Source organism: Thermobia domestica, chromosome 12 (genome assembly GCF_964235325.1).
Source record: "Thermobia domestica chromosome 12, izTheDome1.hap1.1, whole genome shotgun sequence".
In the NCBI taxonomy this organism is placed as follows: Eukaryota; Metazoa; Arthropoda; class Insecta; order Zygentoma; family Lepismatidae; genus Thermobia; species Thermobia domestica.
In genome coordinates, this window is record NC_137465.1 from 205,600,384 (window position 1) to 205,621,121 (window position 20,738).

At 35.9% G+C, this 20,738-nt stretch overlaps 1 protein-coding gene across 1 annotated transcript in view; it reads left to right on the forward strand.

Annotated features, from left to right (window-relative positions):
* Non2 (upstream activation factor subunit spp27 homolog Non2) overlaps positions 1-19,235 on the forward strand; it is a 28,587-nt gene extending 9,352 nt beyond the window's left edge. The window contains exons 2-7 of the mRNA XM_081734619.1: positions 140-230; positions 3,604-3,829; positions 8,273-8,443; positions 9,225-9,374; positions 13,353-13,407; positions 15,230-19,235. Of these exons, the coding sequence (XP_081590745.1) occupies positions 140-230; positions 3,604-3,829; positions 8,273-8,443; positions 9,225-9,374; positions 13,353-13,407; positions 15,230-15,291 (755 nt within the window). The 3' untranslated portion in view covers positions 15,292-19,235. The remainder of the gene's footprint in view (positions 1-139; positions 231-3,603; positions 3,830-8,272; positions 8,444-9,224; positions 9,375-13,352; positions 13,408-15,229) is intronic.
* The last annotated feature ends 1,503 nt before the right edge of the window (positions 19,236-20,738 follow it).

The window sequence follows — 20,738 nt, forward strand, 5'->3', positions numbered from 1 at the left end:
AGCTAGTTTCTAGTCCTATCCAGTGGAAAGAGTACCGATTTAGATAGAAAAAGCTCAAAACAAGAGGTAATTGCTTTAGTATATATATAATTCGTGCATTGTGTGACGGCGTCTGATCCGTTTCATTTTCTCTTTCCAGCTATTCTTAAAGATGCAGACCTCACAACAATGTCTGCCAAAAAGGTCAGACAACAGATCGAAGAAAAGTTGGATGTTGACTTATCAGACAGGTAAATATTATTGCTTTTGAAGTGTCCATCTGCTGTTGAAGTGTGTTAAAAGGTTAGAGTTAGTCCAATGTTTTTTTCCTAAGCATAAGTTTTTGAGGGAAAGGGCAGAAGTGATTTGTGTTTCTAAATACTAAACTGCATCTGGACATGCAATATATAATAAGTGATCCCTTTTATATATAATTATATATAAAAACTTTCTCTCCCTCACAGAATACTCTGAAGATTTCTTGTTTGTTTGGTACTTTTCATTTAATTTGAGGTTGTTTTCGAAACGTTTCTAAAATATTTACTATTATTGTATACGTCGAACTCAATCAAACTCAGTAAATTGGTGAGTTGAAAATGAAAGTAACAATTGGTTGAGTTGTAATAAACTGAAATATTTGATGAGTTGCTAAGAAATTACCATTTTACGTAACCGAACAATATATTTTACGTAGGCAGTTTGTAGAGAATTATTGTGTAAACAAGGGAAGATTAAAACTTAAGTATTAAAGTTTGTGTGTTAAAAAAGTTCGTGTAGTGATAAGCTAAGAAAACTAATTATAATCCAAGAGAACGTGTAACTGGTTCCGGAATCGAACTCTAACTCCAGATTACTGAGACTGTTCGTTAGCCATACATCTCTTTGACCTTCAACTAAACTTTCATTCTTGTAGATAAGTGATTTAGAAACAAACAAAACAAAACAAAAAAAAATAAATCCATACAGCTTGAATATTTTACCCTTTGCATGTAGTTGTGTGTATTCAAATGGTACCACGTGTGGTTTCGTATTCCAAGTAAAATTACACTTTTTTCTTTGTTAGTTGGGTTTAATTATGAGGGAATAGTTGGCGAAATAGGTAGAAGACCTGTGAAACTACAAATAATAGCGAAGAGCAGATGTGCAGATCCATATGTCACTTAATAATAAGACACCTGGCTAATCATACCGCTTCTTGGGTTCCAGTGCTACGCAATTTGTCGTCTTTCTTTATGGCCCGAAGAAGAGTACGGGAAGCACCGTACAGAAAATTTCAAATGGAATATTACAAGTATTGAACGGTTGGATGTAATTGTATGAAATATTCCTCAAAGTATAACGTGTACGATGTCGGATAGAATGAACTTTTTAGTGTGCATATAGCATTGATAATATTTTAAAATACTCTTACCTTTAAAATACCCTTTATTTTAAAGTACCCTTGTTTTTATACAATTTTCTCGTAAAAACTAATAAAAAGCATAGTGCGTAAGCGTTAAATTATGGCATATGCAGAATTCTATTGAATTTAATTGAAGATGGCAAACAATATACCTAAGTATATTTTGTAATTAATAGGAGATAGGCAATGGGCTAGAAGTCCAGCTTTGAAGCTGGAAACGACAGGTTAATACTTAAGGAAAATATGCGCGCTAATTATCATAAAGTAATGAGTTTAGTGATAACTAGGTATAAAATAATGTCGAAATTGAGAATATCATAATATTCCTATTGTGACTGAAAATAGTTTATTTTATTATTATTATTATTATTATTATTATTATTATTATTATTAATGCAACATTATCTCGTTTTTCCATTTCGCTTCCATGTAGAAAATTCATTTCGTTATCCACTGAGAAGTATAGGAACCTTAGGTAGCAAAGGTAAACAAGTGGCATAGAGGTTTATGGCGCAAAGGAGAGCATTATTTCAAATTACTCAGACTTACGAGGAGTGATGAGAAAGTAAGGTTACACAGCATGCAGTGAAACGTGTATATATAGGGTTCCTACTGGTCAGGGAATTCAGAGAAGATGGTGCAGGTCAGGAAAATTTTATAAAATGTATTTTTTTTTCTAACATTAATTGTACACCAATTTCAGCTTAGCCAACCATTAATGATCACAGTATGGAACGTTGCTCAGATTTTTATAAGTGGTAAGTGGAATGTACGTATGAGCAATTGATTATTATTTGTCTCTATAGAATAAATTTCTTATATATAAATATTCACCATTATTTATCCCTTATTTATATGTCAACGTCATCCGACCTGTCATGGAATCCAGGAAATTTTCTGCCAAAGGTCAGGGAGAAGTACGGGAAATAGATTTCTTCAGACCCTGATATATTATTTCATATAATCAATACAGACAACACATAATACAAACATTAGGTTATATTTTCGACATTGTCTCCATATCGGTTGAGGCACTTGTCACATCGTGGGATGAGTTTGAGGATTCGCTCCTGGTAAGAATCCTGTCCTTGCGTGTTCATCCACGTTGTTACAAAGCGTTTTACCTTCTCGTCTGAAGCGACGGCCTCCTAGGTGCTCCTTCAAGTGCGGGAACAGATGAAATTCCGCCGTCAGATTCCGTAACGTGATCCCCGTGTTGTCCTGAATCTGCTCCTCGACGTGAGTTATGTTCAAATCTGTTGGTACCATGTTGAGTCGGCCACTGCACTCCTCGTTGATGATGTTTTATCTACCAGCCGCTAACTTCCGACACCATTCTGTGACATGTTGATGAGACATAACAGTCGCTCCGTAAACTTCAATTTCATCCGCGGTTAAATGTTTCACCCACAGAAATCGAATAAATCTGACTTCTTCGCAAGACCAGTTTTCCAAACGAGTCGCCATTTGTATTTACCTACAACTAACGCCGTAGGTGGCAGATGGCTGAAACTTCGCACAGTTGCCAACTCCATGTACAAAAATTACCGCATACTCTTCATTCCTCTGTAACAGACGAAACTCCAGGAATATCGGCCGTGTAACCTGAGTTTCTGATCCTCCCTCGTAAATTACGTTCGGAAGAGCACATAAGATGTATATAACCATGGAATGCTTTTCTTATGGAGGATTAAATAGTAGCTGATTACAAGTACGTGTGTATATATAAATTCTTCAGACCGTAATCTTCCTTTAAATTAATAATTTTACTCATTAATTTTATTTATGCTAGTTGGAGTCCCGGGTTCGATCCCAGCCCCCGCCAAGTGAACTTTGTGGTGGACAAACTCCGTGTGCGTGGGTTTTCTCGGGTTTCTCCCGTTTCCTCCCACTTTCTTCATTCCACCATTTCATTCATTACTCATCATCATCGTCTTCTTTAGCCTAACCGGCATAAGCGTAGGACGTAAAACTCAAAGATTTCATTTCATTTTTTTATTTATGCTAGGATATTCTGAATATAAGTGAGTAACAGTAGTTATCTTTAACACATGATGTTTTCTTAAAGAAATTTCACCCATCATGTATAATTAACCTGTTATACAAGAAAGGTTAGATACTCGATATGATGAAAAGTACCATCGTGCGTACAAAGCTTTATAAATTGTGGTAAAGAAAATACAGTAATCAAAGTAAATCTGTATTGTTTTGTTTGTGTGTAGGAAGAAGGAGGTGGATGATCTGGTGATGGAGTGCTTAGAAGAGAAGCAGGATGGAAAAGACAGCAAGAAGCGAAAGTCTGAAGATGATGAGGACGATGAAGAAGACGAAGAGGAAGAGGAGGAAGAAGAAGAGGAAGAGGAGGAGGAGAAGAAAAAACCAGCAAAGAAGCCAGCTCCCAAGAAACGACAAAAGAAGAGTAGCGATGAAAGCGAAGATGCTTCTGACGTAAGAGTCTTTTCCTGGTATTATTCATTCATTAAAACTCTTGCCAAGCTAATATAAGTTATTTTGTAGAGAAAAATACATTAAGCGGCAGTTACCACTTCTGTTCATGTAAAGCTACGTATATATGAATATATATGAATGACTAAAAGAAACAGCACTAGGTCAAATAACACCTTGGGGAGTTCAGAGAGGACAATGAAGCTATCTCAGGGTTATCAAAGCATCTTCAAGCAACCCAAACACTCAGTGCAGAATAGGAGTGTTCTTCACCGGGTTCCCTTCTCGATACTGAAAGAATTGTGTTTCAGACGTTAACTAACTCTATGGCCGATTGAACCCAGAGGTTCAATGCTGCGCTCACTAAAGCTCCATTGACTTCTACCCTTAGCCAACTGGATCCAGTTTCTACTTTGTATTCTTATTTCTGCGAGATCCATCTTTATATTCTTCTGTCATCTCCGCCTAGGAGTTCCTAATGGTCGTTTTCCGATTGGATTTCCAGTTAAAATTCCGAAAGCGTTCCTACTTCCATTCTAGCTACGTGATCTGCCGACCTGAGCCTCCTAGATTTGATGACCCTAATAATGTTTGCTAAACGATATAAATTATGAAATTTCCGCCATCCCCCATTCCCGTTCCTCTTGAGTCTGAATATTCGTGTTAGGATCTAGTTCTCAAATCTCTCAGTCTACGTTCTTCCCTCAGAGTAAGCGACTATATTTCACAACCATAGAGAATAAAGGCATGATTATAGTTTTATACATTTTAAGCTTGAAATTCCTCGACAGAATTCGCGACGACAAGATATTTTGAACTGAATAATAACACGAATTCCCAGCTTTTAGTTGACATTTAATTTCTTCATGAATATGATTTTAGTCTGTTAATATTGATCCTAGATATTTAAAATTATCCATTTTATCGAAAGTGTTTGATATTTTAACGCATCCATAATTTGCAGTATTAGGATCTCGACGAACTTACATGCATTTAGTTCTCTCTGCATTTACTTCTAAACGCAAGTCCATGCAAGTAATAAGACCTCCCCGTTTCTTTCTGTTTTTCTCCTGTCATCCCTTATTAAATATACATTGTTAGCATACGCCATAACCTGGTGAATACCATTCAGCCCTAGACCCTAATTGCTATCTTTGGTTTTTCTTATAGCGTACTCCAGGACAAAGTTGAATAAAAACTGCGACAACGCATCTCCTTATTTCAGGCCATTCTCGGAGTGAATGTTCGTGGACAGGAATTTTCCTACTCGGACTTTACTTTGGGTTTAATTTAAACATATTTAAATTAATCTAACTATCATTTCCGGTATTTTAAATTCTGCAAGAATGTTGTAAAATGTTCAATAAATAATAGATGTACCGGGTTATTGTATTCCCATTTCTTTTCGAGTATTTGTCGAATGGCAAATATCTGGTCGATAGTTGATCGATTTCGCCTAAATTCGCACTGATAATCTCCAATAATTTCATCTGCGTATGGGGTCAATCTTGCTAATATGCTTGAGACATTACATTAGGAATATATATATATATATATATATATATATATATATATATATATATATATATATATATATCGATAAAGGAAAAGTAGAGAGAGATTGGGACGGGATTATTACTAATTACATTAAACTTAAAAACTACATGAATTTTTAATGAATATAATCAGGGTGGATTGATTTAAATCACTTGATTTTTTAAATAAAAATCGTTGATTTAAATCGAATTCCGAAAGAAATTAATTTAAAGTGAAAATAAGTAAAATCCAGTTTCTGTTTTGTTATTTCGATTATGGAAGTTAATAATCATAATACAACGAGACTCAAATGTACAGTATATTATGAAAACAAGTGTCATGCAGAGGATGATTAGGGAAAATCCCGTTTTGAACAGGTAACGGAGCAATCCTGCTTTCTTCTTTTCGTAACATTGGGTTTGGGTTTTAAAATCGTTAACTATTCCGACGGGGAAATCACCATCGACATTTAAGACGAAAATTCTCTTTGTGCCTGTCTGTTTGTTTGTTCCCAGATAATAGGGTGTATTTAGAGGAATCCTATCCCATCTCCATCATTTTTTTTTTTTTTTTTTTTTTTTTTTTTTTAATTTTATAACTTTAGGCGAAATTTATGTATTTCATGCCGCAAGCTAGTTCTGAGTTTTTAAAAATAGGCCCCTGTCAAATATCAGTAACTTTTGTGAAAAAAAGTGTTATTTTGATAAACATTGCTGTACTTTTTCCTTAATGCTTAACCTTTTAAATTATATCACATATTATTAGGTAATAGGGTAGTATCTTCATTATTCGATTAAAAAAGTACCAATAAGGCTTTTTACATTGTTTTCTTCAAGACAGGAGGCATTTTAAAACACGTTACATATGCTTTCACGCCTTTCTGCGTTGAGGCATAGTGTGTGATGAAGTCATAAATTTAAAAAGGTATTTTTTGTTATCGGGTTACATTTTGCATTCAGAAGACAAATTTTGCACACTCGTTCAGTGCACCCCTTAATAATTTTCAAATGTTTTCATATCTTGGCGTGGGAACAGCGGGGTCCAGAGGGGCAAAAATGTTTTAAAAAAGGATATTTTTTAACAGAAATAGCTTTTTTTCGTGATCTTCCCGCCTCGGTACCGTTTGAAACGTTGTTCTATTCTGAAGAAAATGATGTACGTACTATGCTCCTAGGATAAATAGAGATGTCTCAGGAAACTGTTACCTGAGATCCTGTTTTATACGGAAATCTGGGGTATTTGGGGAATATTATTTTTTGCGGGCTTACTTTTGCACCTAAAGGATTGAAATTTTGCACATTTACTCAGTGTACCCCTCAATATTTTCAGATCTCTGCCTTAAAACAGGGGGGGGGGGGGTCACTGAGTAAAAATTAAAAAAATATATATTTTTAACAAAAAATTCCTTTTTTCGTGATTAACCCGCCCCAGATACATGCCGGAGATATTTGAAGGACACCGTTTGAAAATTTGATTTATTATGAAGAGAATAATGTACAAATCATGATCCTAGGCAAGGTTGGCTGGTTTAAATCAAGGTAGTTTAAACCAAAAAACGAAAAATGTTCGTAAAAGTGTAAGTGTTCGTAAAAGCTAGATGAACACACATTTGTGGGTTATCACGTTTCACTCCCGTATATTATACGTATTATACTCAGACCTAAATTCCCCATTCATTACTGAGAAATTATACTACAAAAGCAACTTTTTTTTTTTTTTTTTTTTTTTTTTTTAAATATAGAAGTTTATGAATGTTTCTTTTGTGAATTTTTATAGTTTGTTGTTATTGTTATGCAATTGCAATCAAAAAAATTCTAAATATTGTTTCGTTTTAATAATGTTTACTATTGATAAAATACATTGAAATGCCGTACTTGGGGGGGTATACAAACCCCACGAGAGACATTTATTGAAATCAGAAGTAACTTTTGTATCTGAAAGTGTTCCTGTGGTAACCAACATTCTTGAAATGATTATGAGTATGTCGAGCATGCTTCTCGAGTGCTCTTCATCAGGGTGATTTAACAATTTTACATCATGTAACGCTGCAAGTTGGTAACACACTGTCGTTCCATACTTCTGTGGATACTATGTAGCTATAAGAACTATTGGATACCAGTACGTAGTTACAATAACCGAAAACCCCAATAATGGAGTTCAAAACTACATTTATTCCATACTAAAATTATTCTATGTATTAAGACCTTATAGTACAGTATTTGCCTGGTCTATAATTTGTCTAATGTCAGTCTGCTAATACACAGTTCAGTAATACATAAGTTTTCAAGAAGGCTTCAGTTTGTTTCTTAACATAGCAGGGTGTCTATCTGTCACGAATGTCACGAAATCAGAAAACCGTCATGAAAGTCACGAAATTTAGCTTTTGGGTCACGATTTTTTTTGGTAACTGTACAAATGTAAGTACAGATGGGAAAGTTTTGTTCTATAAAGCGTCAGAATTCACCACCAAAAATGTCTATGGTCGGCTGTAGACGCTACCAAATCGCAAGCAAAGTACGTTTCTATCGCATGGATGAAAATTTGGCCTAATTCGCACCCAAATTCGCTCTTGAAAATGTTAGGAAATTTTATGATTTGGTAAAGAAAAGGTCACGAAATTTCATTTTGGAATTTTAGTAGACTCCCTGCATAGTGTATATGTGGTTGGATAAACGCTGATAGGATCATTTTAGTATGGAATAATATCATTATTGGGGTTTTCGGTTATTAGTGTACAGATGTTTGGAACCATAGCTGTGACCAATTTGCTGCGTTACGTGATATAAGCTTCTTTTTTAAAATCATTCTGTTGAGGGTCATTTATCAGGAATAGATTGAGGTTAGTAATCTGGATAATAATTTAAAATTTATTTCATTAGTAATTGCAGTGATGAAATGTTTGTTTTCCAGGATGCAGGAAGCGAAGACGAGTACAGTCCAGCTAAGAAGAAGCCTGCTCCCAAGAAGCCCAACAAAGCTGCAAAGAAGAAGAAGGGCAGCGACAGTGACAATGATTCTGACGACGATTGGGCGAAGACTCGGCAGAAGAGCACTGCCAAGAGAGGCGGCGGCGGAGGAGGGGTAAATGACATCCATTTTCAGTCTCATGTCATAATCTCCTGTGTTACATAAAAAATATACGAACTAATTTTAATATAATGAAAAGGAAATTAGTATTTCTCCATGTGTTCTGTTTACTTCTAACTGGATTATGGTTTCGATTCAAATCTAAAAAGATTAACTAATTTGCATCCTTCCATTACTTACATAATACGCTGTTCGCAAATTTCGATTATTTTTACCGGCGGGAGCTCATGTGGTTCGGATTTCACATTAATCAGTAGATCCACGTCTCATATAGCCTCGCTGCTGAAAGGGACGTTAAAATCAACCCAACTCGATTATTTTTGCGTTGTTTGATACGTACATCATATACTTCCTTTAACGAGAATTGTTGAGTATGGTGAGGGAGTATGTGGTTTATTTAAAATTCATACTAAAAAGTCAAGATGAAATGAAAGTGAATTGAGTGTATTTTAAACTATTATTTCGATGCCTACTATTTTGGAATCGTCCAGGTATTTATTAGGATAGGAAAGGCAAATTCTGTAAATTAAAAGAATGGTCTTAGGTAATTCAAATTCTGTTCTTTTCCTTTTTATTTATAACAATGACATCTTGGTTTCCTTTCGTAAAATGTTAGTTCAGTCAAATGTGTATTAATGAATTTCCTAGTATAATATATTTCCACTTCAAAACGTACATATGGTAAAGATTTGTTGTGTAATGTTTGTAATAAGATACAGTTGTTAAAGCTTTTACATCATGTCATTATATCCTCTATAAATGATTTTGTTTGCAGGCCAAGCGCGGAGGAAAGCGAGATGGCACAGGCTACACACGTGCATTAACTTTGAGTTCTGAGTTGGCTGCCGTTGTAGGAGCAGATAGCATGCCTCGCCATGAAGTGGTCAAGAAAATCTGGACCATCATCAAAGAGAGAAATCTCTATGTAAGTAGCATTAGTTTGAAACTTAGTAAGCAGTATTTTTTAACCTTAATATCATCTGCAGTATTTGCGTAATATATATATTGAAATAATCGTTTTCATAAGTATTCTGCCGCCCTCCGCTCTCATCTAATGGCTGTTGTGCGTGCTTTTGGTACATGAGGTCTCGGTAGTAGAGCATCGAACACAGTATAGTGCCTCAGATTCCACCTTAAACGGTGCGTCTTGTCTTGTATAGCCTCTTGCTACTGACAAAAGGCACAAACATGTGTTTGCTGCGTAAAGGGGTTAAAATGGGCTAAAATGAGTTATTCTAGGGACGTTAAGAAAATAAGAGTTGCTGCAGGGTACAGAGAGTTGAGTCTAATTCCACTCCTGAACCTAGTTGTGCAGCAGTGAAACTTGGGGATATGTGAACCAGAGAGCAAACACAACAGTTTTTCTTAAGATTTTGGATTTAACATCTTTCCGCAGCAAACACAGAAGTATAAACCAATCAGTAAGTATTCTGCCATTATTGTCAAGTCTCACTGTCGCAAATTTAGAAGCCTTCGTAAATACTGTTCTCGTCTTATTAGAATTACCTGTAATGTTTTCAGTTTTTCTTTACTCAACCAGTCTTTGTATCAGTCCTGCCGACTAGTTTTTTTTTTTTTTTTTTCTCCTCAATATTGTAGCAGTATCTGTTCCTCTTTAATTATATCCAACATTGTTGTTTTTTATTACCACAACATTGACCTGGAAGCTATTCTTGTGAAGTTTAAATTTTTTTCAAAAGATCATCGATATTTCAGTCAAATTTGTTAATTGCTTTTCTTCTGGGTCGTTTTATGCGTAAATCTTGTTACGTAGCTGGCTAATTACATATTTAGATTGGTACTTTAGTGGATAAATCTGTATATGTAAAAGCGATTGTGAGTTCGACTATGTTAGCTCATCACTCAATAATTACCGAACCAATTAAGGTGATACTTGACGTGGTTTGCAACCTTAGGCCTCCCAAGAATCTTAACGATATTACAGTACATTGATAATTTTCGGCATAGGGACGAAGAATAAGGAAGGGGGACGGCGTGAAGTAAAAATAATAGAAAACCTATATTAGTACCCAGTCCTAGTTTTCTGGGTCGCTGAGATGAATAGCACCCCATGCTATTTAAGTGCAAGTTCAGTACCCATCGTCAATGGGGCAGGAAGGGAAGGGCATTACTGATTTTTGTCATTATGTGTTCATTGAAATGCGTGCCCTAAAGGAGGTAGGTGTTCAAACCTTTCCATAAACTTATTACTCTTCGAGTGCGAAGGACGACTGTTTAGCTAATCAGTTATAAGAATACTAAGTACGATATTACCACCAAAGTACTTTGGCTAAGTATGTGATTAGCCAACTATGTATCACGGTTTTAAGCTTTAAACCATCTGGAAGAAAAGCAATCGAAATATCGATAATCTTTTGAAGAATTTTTAATCTCCACAGGAATACTCCGAGGACAGTATTAATGTGTGTTATCGATCTTATTCGATCAATACTCCCCCCCCCCCCCACTATTCGTTGTACTTTCTCATTCTTTCTTGTAAATTTACATTAAGATGCATAATGGGTAGGTGGTAATTAAACTCGTAACTGAGAACGAACCATAGTTTTATGGATACAATAATTAACACTACGGAAGTATAATCAGTTTCCTGTAAACCAACCTTTTATTCATAAGCCGAGTCACTCACACTATGTAAGCGTGAGCTCCGTAGCCTCAGGACAAAGTGTGAGTGACTCGTAATATTTTATTACTTCAGAGCCTGATATTTTTTTTAGAACGAGGCACATAACAGTGTAGGGAGACACAAACAACAGACATAATTCACAGGCAGTGTAGACAGAAAAACAGAATACTTTTCAGTGATAATTAATTCGTGAAATAGTTAACTACTAATTCCCAACACAGTGCACTAAATGTTTTTTATTTTATTTTATTTTATTTTATTTTTTTTTTTTTTATTATTATTATAGAACCAAGTGTCGAAATGCCCTTGTTTCTGCTGATATTGTACAACACTCCACATTAAACGTTTGATGAACCTTTTTCACAACTCTTTTATTTATTGAACCACAAAATACGTTGTTTTTCCTTCCTAAAAGACTTTTTCCGCCATTTTCGATTCTTATATTTTTTACTAATGATGCTACCTACACACTGGAAACTATTCACCTGTTCTTCTTTCTCCTCATCAACTGGCGTAGTTGTTATATTCCACTTACCATTCCTTTCGACGTTTCAATATTGATTTTATTCCATGTACATCTTATTCAGGTTTTTCTCAAGTCGCGGTACGAGGGGTGATCAGAAAGTAAGGTTACAAAGCCTGCAGTGAAACGTGTATATATTATTTCATACAACTAATACAGCCAACAGATAGTACGTACATTAGGTTATTTTTCGACGACGTCTCATATCGGTTGAGGCACTTGTCGCATCGTGGGATGAGTTTGAAGATTTCCTCCTAATAAAAATTATGTCCTTGTGTGTTCAGCCACGTTGGTACGTAGTGTTTCACTTCCTCGTCTGAAGAAAAGCGACGGCCTGCTACGTACTCCTTGAAGTGTGGGTACAGGCCACAGTTGCTTGGAGCAAGGTCCGGGCAGTAGGGAGGGTAGTCGATGATGTCCCCAGCGAAACTACTGGGTCACCCACTGTTCTCGTCGGTGACTTTTCTCTGCCGTCCGCAAACTTTCGACACCATTCTGCGACATGCTGACGAGATATTACAGTCTCTCCGTAAGCATCTACCAGTTATCGATGAATTTCATCCGCAGCTACATGTTTTGCCCACAGAAATCGAATAAATGAGCGGACTTCTTCGCGAAATCCCAATCGAGTCGCCATTCGTGTTTACCTACAACTAACGCAGTACGTGACGGGGACTGAAACTTTGTACAGTTGCCTACTCCATGTATTGCAATTATCGCACACTCCTCATTCCTCTATAATAGAAGAAATTCCAGAAATATCGGCCTTGTAACCTAAGTTTCTGATCCTTCCTCGTAATTTTCGATTCAGTTTCTGTAATAAGAACAGTATCATCTGCAAGGTAAATAATTAATATATTGTCAGCGCACTACCTGAGAAATTAATCATTATATTGTAGTATTTTGTAAGCAGAAGATATTTATAGTTTCCGTGAGGCATTTTTTAGGCCCGTAGACCAGTTTTTTACGTTCTGAAAAAATGTTCTTTTTTTGTTGATTCACATCACATATAGTTAAGATACCACACTACACCGTAAGATCAATTACAGAAATGTAACTTTTCGGACTTTTGCTGTAGCCTTGAGCCGGCCCTGGATTAAGTCATCAAGCAGTTAATTCTTTCAAACTTTTACCATACAGTCATGAAAAATGTCAAATGTGTGTGTAAGAATAGAACCAATAAAATAAATAGCAACTTATAAAGTATATTCATCCCAAATGTGCAAATATTTCTGGTCAACCTGTCATTTTACGCTGTCGTTTCTTGGGAGATTGCTTTCTCGTGGCACAGGAGTTGACCAGTGATAGAACTGGAAAAGCGTGTAGTAGTTTTCATTGTGTGCTTTTTCGCTTTGCCTCGGAAAAACTTGAATAACGTACTTTCAAATATATCGTTCACATATGCTGAAATATCTGCATTCTGCTTCATACGTTGCCACATCTATATCTATTCCTAACGTACACATACACAAACAGAAGAAAAGGCGCAAACATAAATGTCAACATTTGTAGCAAAAGCTCAGGGGCATTGAAGTGACTGATATTTTTTAGTCGCTCTGAAACATACTGCATTTTAAAAAATTATAAATGTGATGCGTCCACTTGTGAAACATGGAACGAGAGATATTAGAATTAGCTGTTAAAACCTATTTTTTGAACGTTTTAATATCTCCTTTTGTAAGATGCCAACTGAAATTTGATTTTGCTTGTGTGTAATAGTAATTTCTCTCTTTCAGGATCCCAAAAATAAACAATTCGCCATTTGTGATGATGAATTGATGACAGTTTTCGGTAAGTTTTACTTTGAATTGAATATTGGTAGTTAATAGTAGTAGCCCAGTATAAATGTAAATAGTACTAACGTGTAACTGTGCCGTCTAAAATTTTTATTTCCTTGAAGTTCGTCTGTTTGAAAGGCGGGATAGCAGGGAAGTATAAGCTGTTGCTGAGTGATCTTTGGTTATGACTCTTCAAGTATACTCCGGTTTTTTGAGGTAACACATACATGACTTGGCAACACTAGAGCTGATCTATCTACCTCTCTCGTATAAATGGAATTCAAAAATCCCCTCCCTTTGGTGCAAGTATAATTGACGGTGCGCGTGATAAACTGAGTTTGAAAAATAAATTACTTGCTAACATCTTCTGGATCGAGTTCGTCGAAGCCAGTAATTGTATAAATTCTTCATCATTGTTTCTTGTTTTAGAGCAGTCATTTCCAGCTGGATGTTCTGTAACGTAATTGGCGTCTCGGGCGTACTACAGGGTGTCCGAGAAATCTGCCATACCCCTAGGTGTCAGTGTACTTTGTTTATTTAGTACATAACTATAGTTGAGTACTTTTGTAGACGAACTATGTATCCAGTGGATCTGTGTGTGCTCCATCGTGCTATACATACAGATGTATGGGTTTCCATGTCTTGACATGCTGCAGAGAATCAGACTTTGTTGTTCGAAACGTTTTCTCCACACTTTCGTGTAATTCTTTGTGTCCTGACCGGCATGATAGTCATGTGACTTAATTATTCCCCACAATGTGTTATCTGGTGGTGTAGAGTTCGGGCTTCGTGGGGGCCATTTTAATTTGAATGGTTATGTTGGAGAAACATGCACAATCGCATGGAAAATTTTCATTAAAGAAATTAAGCACCAGATGATGAGTAAATGGAATAATGTCTCATTTTTGCGTGAAAGCGGGCACCAGACAGTGATATCTGTGACAGCAGTAACAATTAAAATTCCCCTGACATCGTTCTCTGTGATATTCAAACCTAAGACTACGAGAACTTTACTGACACCTTCTACGTCGCAAGAATACCGAGAAATTTCATATTACAGTTTAGTACTTACATCTACAAACTATGTATCCGCCGTATTCATATACTGAAATGTCACGTTGGCAAAACAGTGGTCTTAAAAGGTGCAGCCCACTCTGGTAAGTGCTAACATTTCTTTCCTTTTACGTCCCTTTGCTTCTATCCCTGGGATTTTACTGTTTGTATCACTGCTTCTAGCATATCAACCACTTGAAAAGGACTTTTATGAAAGATTGTTGGCGTACTCGACACAGAAAACCACAATAATCAAATGCGCTGTTGTATTGTAATCAAATCTTTTTTCCTTCTTCTTAAGTTAAAAAATGTGAGAAACATTTTCATGTTCCTTAAGTAAAATCATCATTTGCATTTACATTTCAAATATAAATCATTCTTCTGACAAGTATGAAAAACGGAGGTACGGTGGCTCAGTGGTAGAACGCTATTCTCTAGGACAAGGGATCCCTGGTTCAATCCCCGACCATGAGTTTAGGCCAACATCGTGCACGTGAATTTTCGGGGGACCGTTCATTTTCTCCCTATCAGTTCTTCCATAATCATTCATGTCTGTTCTTAGGCTACAGGACATAAGATTTCATTTCAGTTCTTCAAAAATGTGAGAAGAAATAGAAACATACCAATTTTGCCATAAGAGCGATTTGTCTTTGAAGGGTATTGCAGATGGCAGTTTTAAAATATCTTTTCTCAGGGAACATGGAGATAAGTGTTGGAAATATGTTTTTTTTTCTTTCTTCGCTTCGAACTATCCAGTATAATATAATATGTTTGTGTTGCAGGTGTCAAGCGCTTCCGCACATTTGGCATGATGAAGTACCTGAAGAACCACTTCATCGATTAACAGCAGGGACAAGGGAAAGAGGAGTGCACCCCAGAATAATAAGATTAGTTCCCCGTTTCTTTCTTCCCCGATCCTTTGTGTGTGTGTGCGTGTGTTGAAGCCTTTCTTATTCAGAAGAGAAAGGGGACGGAAGCATTCTAGTGGCGTACATGGACATTATTTCCCTGTCTTGCTTTAGTGTCTTGTGTCTCAATTTAAATAATAAGAAAAAAAAAACTCGTAGCAGTGTTACCAGAATTATTTTCCGTTAGCGACGGCATCAGAGGAAACCAGTTGCGATGCCAATTTGTGTATTTGGCAGCTTTTTTTTATTATTATTATGATTATTAATTCTTGTGAGGTCTCCTACCCTGTTCCCATTGGTAGAATTAAGCAAGATTTTTACAATACTTGAATGTTGTTCATAATTCATAACTTGAGGTACCGTCTAATCCACTGTTAGAATATTTGTAAATGTCGATGTAACCGTTTCAAGAGATTTAAGTAAGATGTCTTTACAGTTAGCTACTCTAAGCAACTGTGATGTTTAAATTCTCGTGTTGTGTGTAGTTTCCTCATAAGTAGAGTTTATATTCGTTTGTTCATTCTTTTTTTTTTTTTAATTTTTTTTTCGTTTATTTGTAGACATTGTCATGTTATCATCTCATCTTGTCTCATGCATCATAACATTTATATAAACTCATGTTTTAAAATTTGATTTTGATATCATGACCTGCAGCATTTTGCATGTAAAAAACCAATAGTTTATTTCTATTAAACAAGGAGGAAAAGTATTATCTTTCTTTCCTATCAGTGGTGGTGTTTACTGGTCTACTAAGCTCAACAGGTTTATACATTTATAAAAAAATTTATTATATAGTTAGGATCTATGTTAATTTTCTCTCAAAAATTCCTGCCCTCGACACACAAAATGTTTGTTTGATACTCGTGGTTCAGGAGATTTTGTTTTACAGGACTAGTAAGAAATAGCTGGCAAATAAATTGGAAATTTTCAAATATACTTTTTTCTACTTCGTCACTACTTGCAGCTTTCGCCTTTATTATTAACATCGTTGAGGCCGACAAAAGCATTCCGTTTATGTTAAAATTAAACTAAGTTCATAGTATAATGTGATATTAAAACGTAAAATTTCATAATATCTTCTGAATCCAAGGGAGAATATTAAAACATATGTAGAAAAATTGTGAGAAAGTTCTTGCATTAACATCTAGATAAGCGTCGACACATGTAAGTTGTAATTGGCTCTTTGAAAATGCAGATTTCCGTATGTAATTGTAATATTTTTCATCGTGGACAATTAAAGAAACAAATACAAAACAGTTCTTTGGTTACAAAAGTTCCATTGCGCTTAGAATACAGAGGGCGTAAGGATTCCCAGCTGCAAGTAGTACTTCATACGTGTGCAGATTTCAAAAAGGTAAATTAGAAGACCTTACTTTCAATAGTGAACATCTCCATTCACACCCAATTTTCAGAATATATATATGACACAGGAGAAAAACAGTGCCTAAGATAAATGAGACCTTCATCTGGCAGTGATTGGTGGAAAGACACCAGTTCGTTGAGATCGTGTTATTTCGGCGCCTCTTGCACTAATTAATAATATAATAACTTCAGTGTTCCTAAGAAGCGTTTTCATTGGGAAGGATATTTTACCGAAAATAACGTGCGAATGGAGATGCTCAATGTTCGATAAGCTTCTCATTTACAAACCGAAAAATTTGATGAAAGCAAGCCATTTTTCATTCACTTTTGTGTTGCATTTAAACGATTTAAAATCCTGATTGTTGGGCTTTCTGGTAGATTATTGTATTTGTGGAAACAAATAATGCAGGGGAGGGGGAGATGTGTTCGTATGAGTGAGAGCATTTGCGAGCAGTTCATGTTTCAATTTTCAGCGTTTTATACTGACGTAAGTGGATTTTTTTTTTCTTTCAAATTCGTAATATTGCTTGTGTGTAAACAGAGATCAAAACAACTGTTTTTTTTTCTGTGTCTGCATGTGAACGAAAAGAGGCGTGAGATTAAGTTTGGAGAGAGAGTTTGAAACTGGTCTATCATTGTTTTCTGCTTCTGGTTACATATTAAGGAACATAAATATGATTTCCACGTGTGTTGTAACTTGTCACTTGATACTGGTTTACCACTTAAAACGTACTGATGCTTAAGAATGTATAAATTTGACTGCTGAATTTTGCAGTACTTAAAAGAATAACAACAGAATAACTTATCCACTAGTCAGTCAACACATAATTGAGTTAGCCAACGAAATTTTATCAGCAATAAGCAACAACTACGAACTCTTTTTAAGAGCAGTTTACCTGCGGATTTTCTTAAGTACTGGGAAGTTTAGTAGTCAGTTTTAATGGTGTTCTTTAGCAATAGTAGATTAGTGGTTAATTTCATAGTCATTGCCAACACAAGACATTGTACACTGCATATTTTCCTTTCTGTCTTTTCTCGAAACAACTGACGATTAATGGTGAGAGGTCTTTAAGGAGTTTCCAGTCCTTTTGAAGACCAACAAATGATTCACATAAGAAAACATGGAGTCCTTTTTTAAAAAAAATGTTGAAAAGGATTACTGAGCAATTTGCAATTTAATTGTGTTGTCGAAGTCCAGGGTTCCAAAAATTATGTTCACGAGTTGAAACAATATGGCTACTAACTAATGAACTCATAGACCTTGAGCGTTGCTGTTAGAATTAAAAAAAAAAAAAAATCCTTTCACTACTTTTTCAGGTCAAGACAATAAAAGTTGTAACTTCCGTAAGAAACCAATTATTTTCGGAAGTAGATCATAGTTCATCCATTCAAAGAAGTATATTTTCGTAATAACGAAATGTATTATTTCTCATATGTCAAAAGAAAGAAGTTCCATCAGAATTCGTTCAGTTAACCTTATAAATGATGCAATATTTCTGATTTAAAAATCCCATGTTTTCTTGTAGTGAATACGCTTGGTTTGTCAATGTCCGGAGACTCGTAACGCTGCGAAATGTCTTTGGGGAGTTACTGTAAATTAAGAATTTCGCGTCGCCGTAAATAAAATAATGCAAATGCAATGACCATTCGTTCCGACTTTCAAATTCAGTTGAATGGTGGGCCAGTGTAATAGAGAGACTGCAAATGTGCCAGAATCTCATTCCTAACGATGAGGTTTAACATCCTTTTTTGTCCTAAAATAAAAAAAGTATTAAGTATACAACTGGTTTAAGAAAAGACTGAGGTATTAATAAAACAAAAATCGTATAATACTTATGGAAATGTTGTGTGACGAATATTGAGACTTGAATTGCGTAATAAATTATTATGATTATTATTATTATTAGAAACTATACTTTTGAGTGTGTGTGTAGTGGCAATTACATTTAGAGTTACCCATTTAAAAAATAAATAAATAAAATCAGGTTCTGTTCTAGCTTTTGAGTTTTTTTGTATTATTTTTGTTTCAATGTTTCGAAATGGAAAATGGAGTTGTTTTCTATAACGGTTGAGTGTGAAAATATTGTCCCCAGGTGATTTGTAATATATATATTTATCGAAGGACTAGTCTCTTGTTGTTTACAGCGTTTACTCATGTGATTTGCATGCGTGTGTGATTCGAATGGTTGGGTACATATGAAAGCGAAAGCAGGAATACGAACTTTTTTTTATTTCAGTGGTCAACAACAATTATTCAGAAGTTTCATTTAAAAATCCATGAGACTCCAATTGAAAACAGAGACTTGAAAAAGAGATTTTTTTTAAAAAATCTATTAAGAATTAACGAAAACTGGCATTTGTTTTCGATTAGTGATAAATCACAACAGGAAAATTTGCAACGTAGCTTCCATGTTCCTCATTTTCTGTTTGGTCATTTCATAGTCTTTAATCTTCAGTGGAGTTTTTGTGTACTTATTTTTATCCTGAGAAAACGTCAATAAAATGTATCTTTCTGTAACTTTCTTTTGTTTTTTACGCTTTTTTTTTTTTTTTTTTTGAAAACTTGGCATACTACGTTTTTAAATGTATTATCAGCAAAGAAATGCAAAATCTGAATTATTATAAGAAGTGATCATTGAACTTAATTAGTCGTTATACTCTGTATTACATATACCAAATAATTTACGTTCAATACGATATACTCTCGTCGCTGTTATTATAAAGTATGGAAATTTGGGGGTTCAGGAGGGGTAATACGAGGTGCTACCTAAAATATTCGAGTTTTTTTTACACCGAACAAACCAGTAGCAGTACGACATTCTGCCACTAGATGACTCGAGGTACATGTATTAGCTACTGCACCATCAAGTTGCGTCATGTTTGGAGCATTCAGTTGTGAGTTGTAGTTGTGCGTGTCAGGACGTGTTTCAGTGCTGCAACGATTTGTCAAATGGCTGACGTTATGGAGCAACGGATTTGCATCAAGTTCTGTGTCCAGTTGAAGAAAACTACAGCCGAAACACCGCATGCTGAAAGAGGCATTTGGCGAGAGTGCACTGAATCAAGCAAGAACATTTGAGTTGTTCGAGCGTTCCAAAGAAGGCCGTGAATGTGTGACGGATGACAAACATTCTGGTCAACCATCAACATGCACAACACCGGAAACGATCATAAACTGCGTGGTGATCCGCGAAAACAGAAGGCAGACAATTCATGTTGTTTGTAAAACTTTGACTGTCGTACAGTACATGTCAACAAATTCTATCCGATGTACTGAACATGAGACTTGTCCCTCGCAGCGAAATTTGTCCCTCGCCTTCTCAGCATCGACTATAAAACCTCAGGATTCAGATGTCCACTGGGCTGGAACAAAGAGTTCGAGAGTGTTCAAACTCCTTATCCAGAATCATTACAGGTGATGAATCTTGAATCTATGGTTATGATCCGGAAACGAAGCAATAATCATCACAATGGAAGACCATCCTCTCCAAGGCCGAAAAAAGCTCGACAAGTTCGCAGCAGCATCGGGTTGATGCTGATTTTTTTTTTCGACATTCGTGGAATTATGCATAAGGAGTTTATTTCACCTGGTCAGAATGTCAAAGGAAGTTTTACTACGAAGTTGTGAAGAAAAAAAAAAACAAAACAAAACATGGAAGATGTTCGGCGCAAACAGCTAGAGCTGTGGCAAACGAAAGACTGGGTGCTGCACCATGACAACGCACCCGCGCACATCTTGCACACCTTGCTTGTTGTGAGGGAATTCCTGGTCAAAAACATTGCAAAGTTCCCTACTCCCCTGACCTAGCCCCGTGCGACTTCTTCCTGTTTCCGAAGATGAAACTCACATTGAAAGGGCGACGTTTTGACTTCATTGAAGACATCCAAGGGGAATTACAATGGTCCCGAACCCTTCACCCGGCGGAATTCCAGAAGTGCTTCCAAAAGTGGGAACAACATTGGGATCATTGCATACGTGCCGGAGGGCATTAGGACGTAAATATAGTTTTCTGATTTTTAC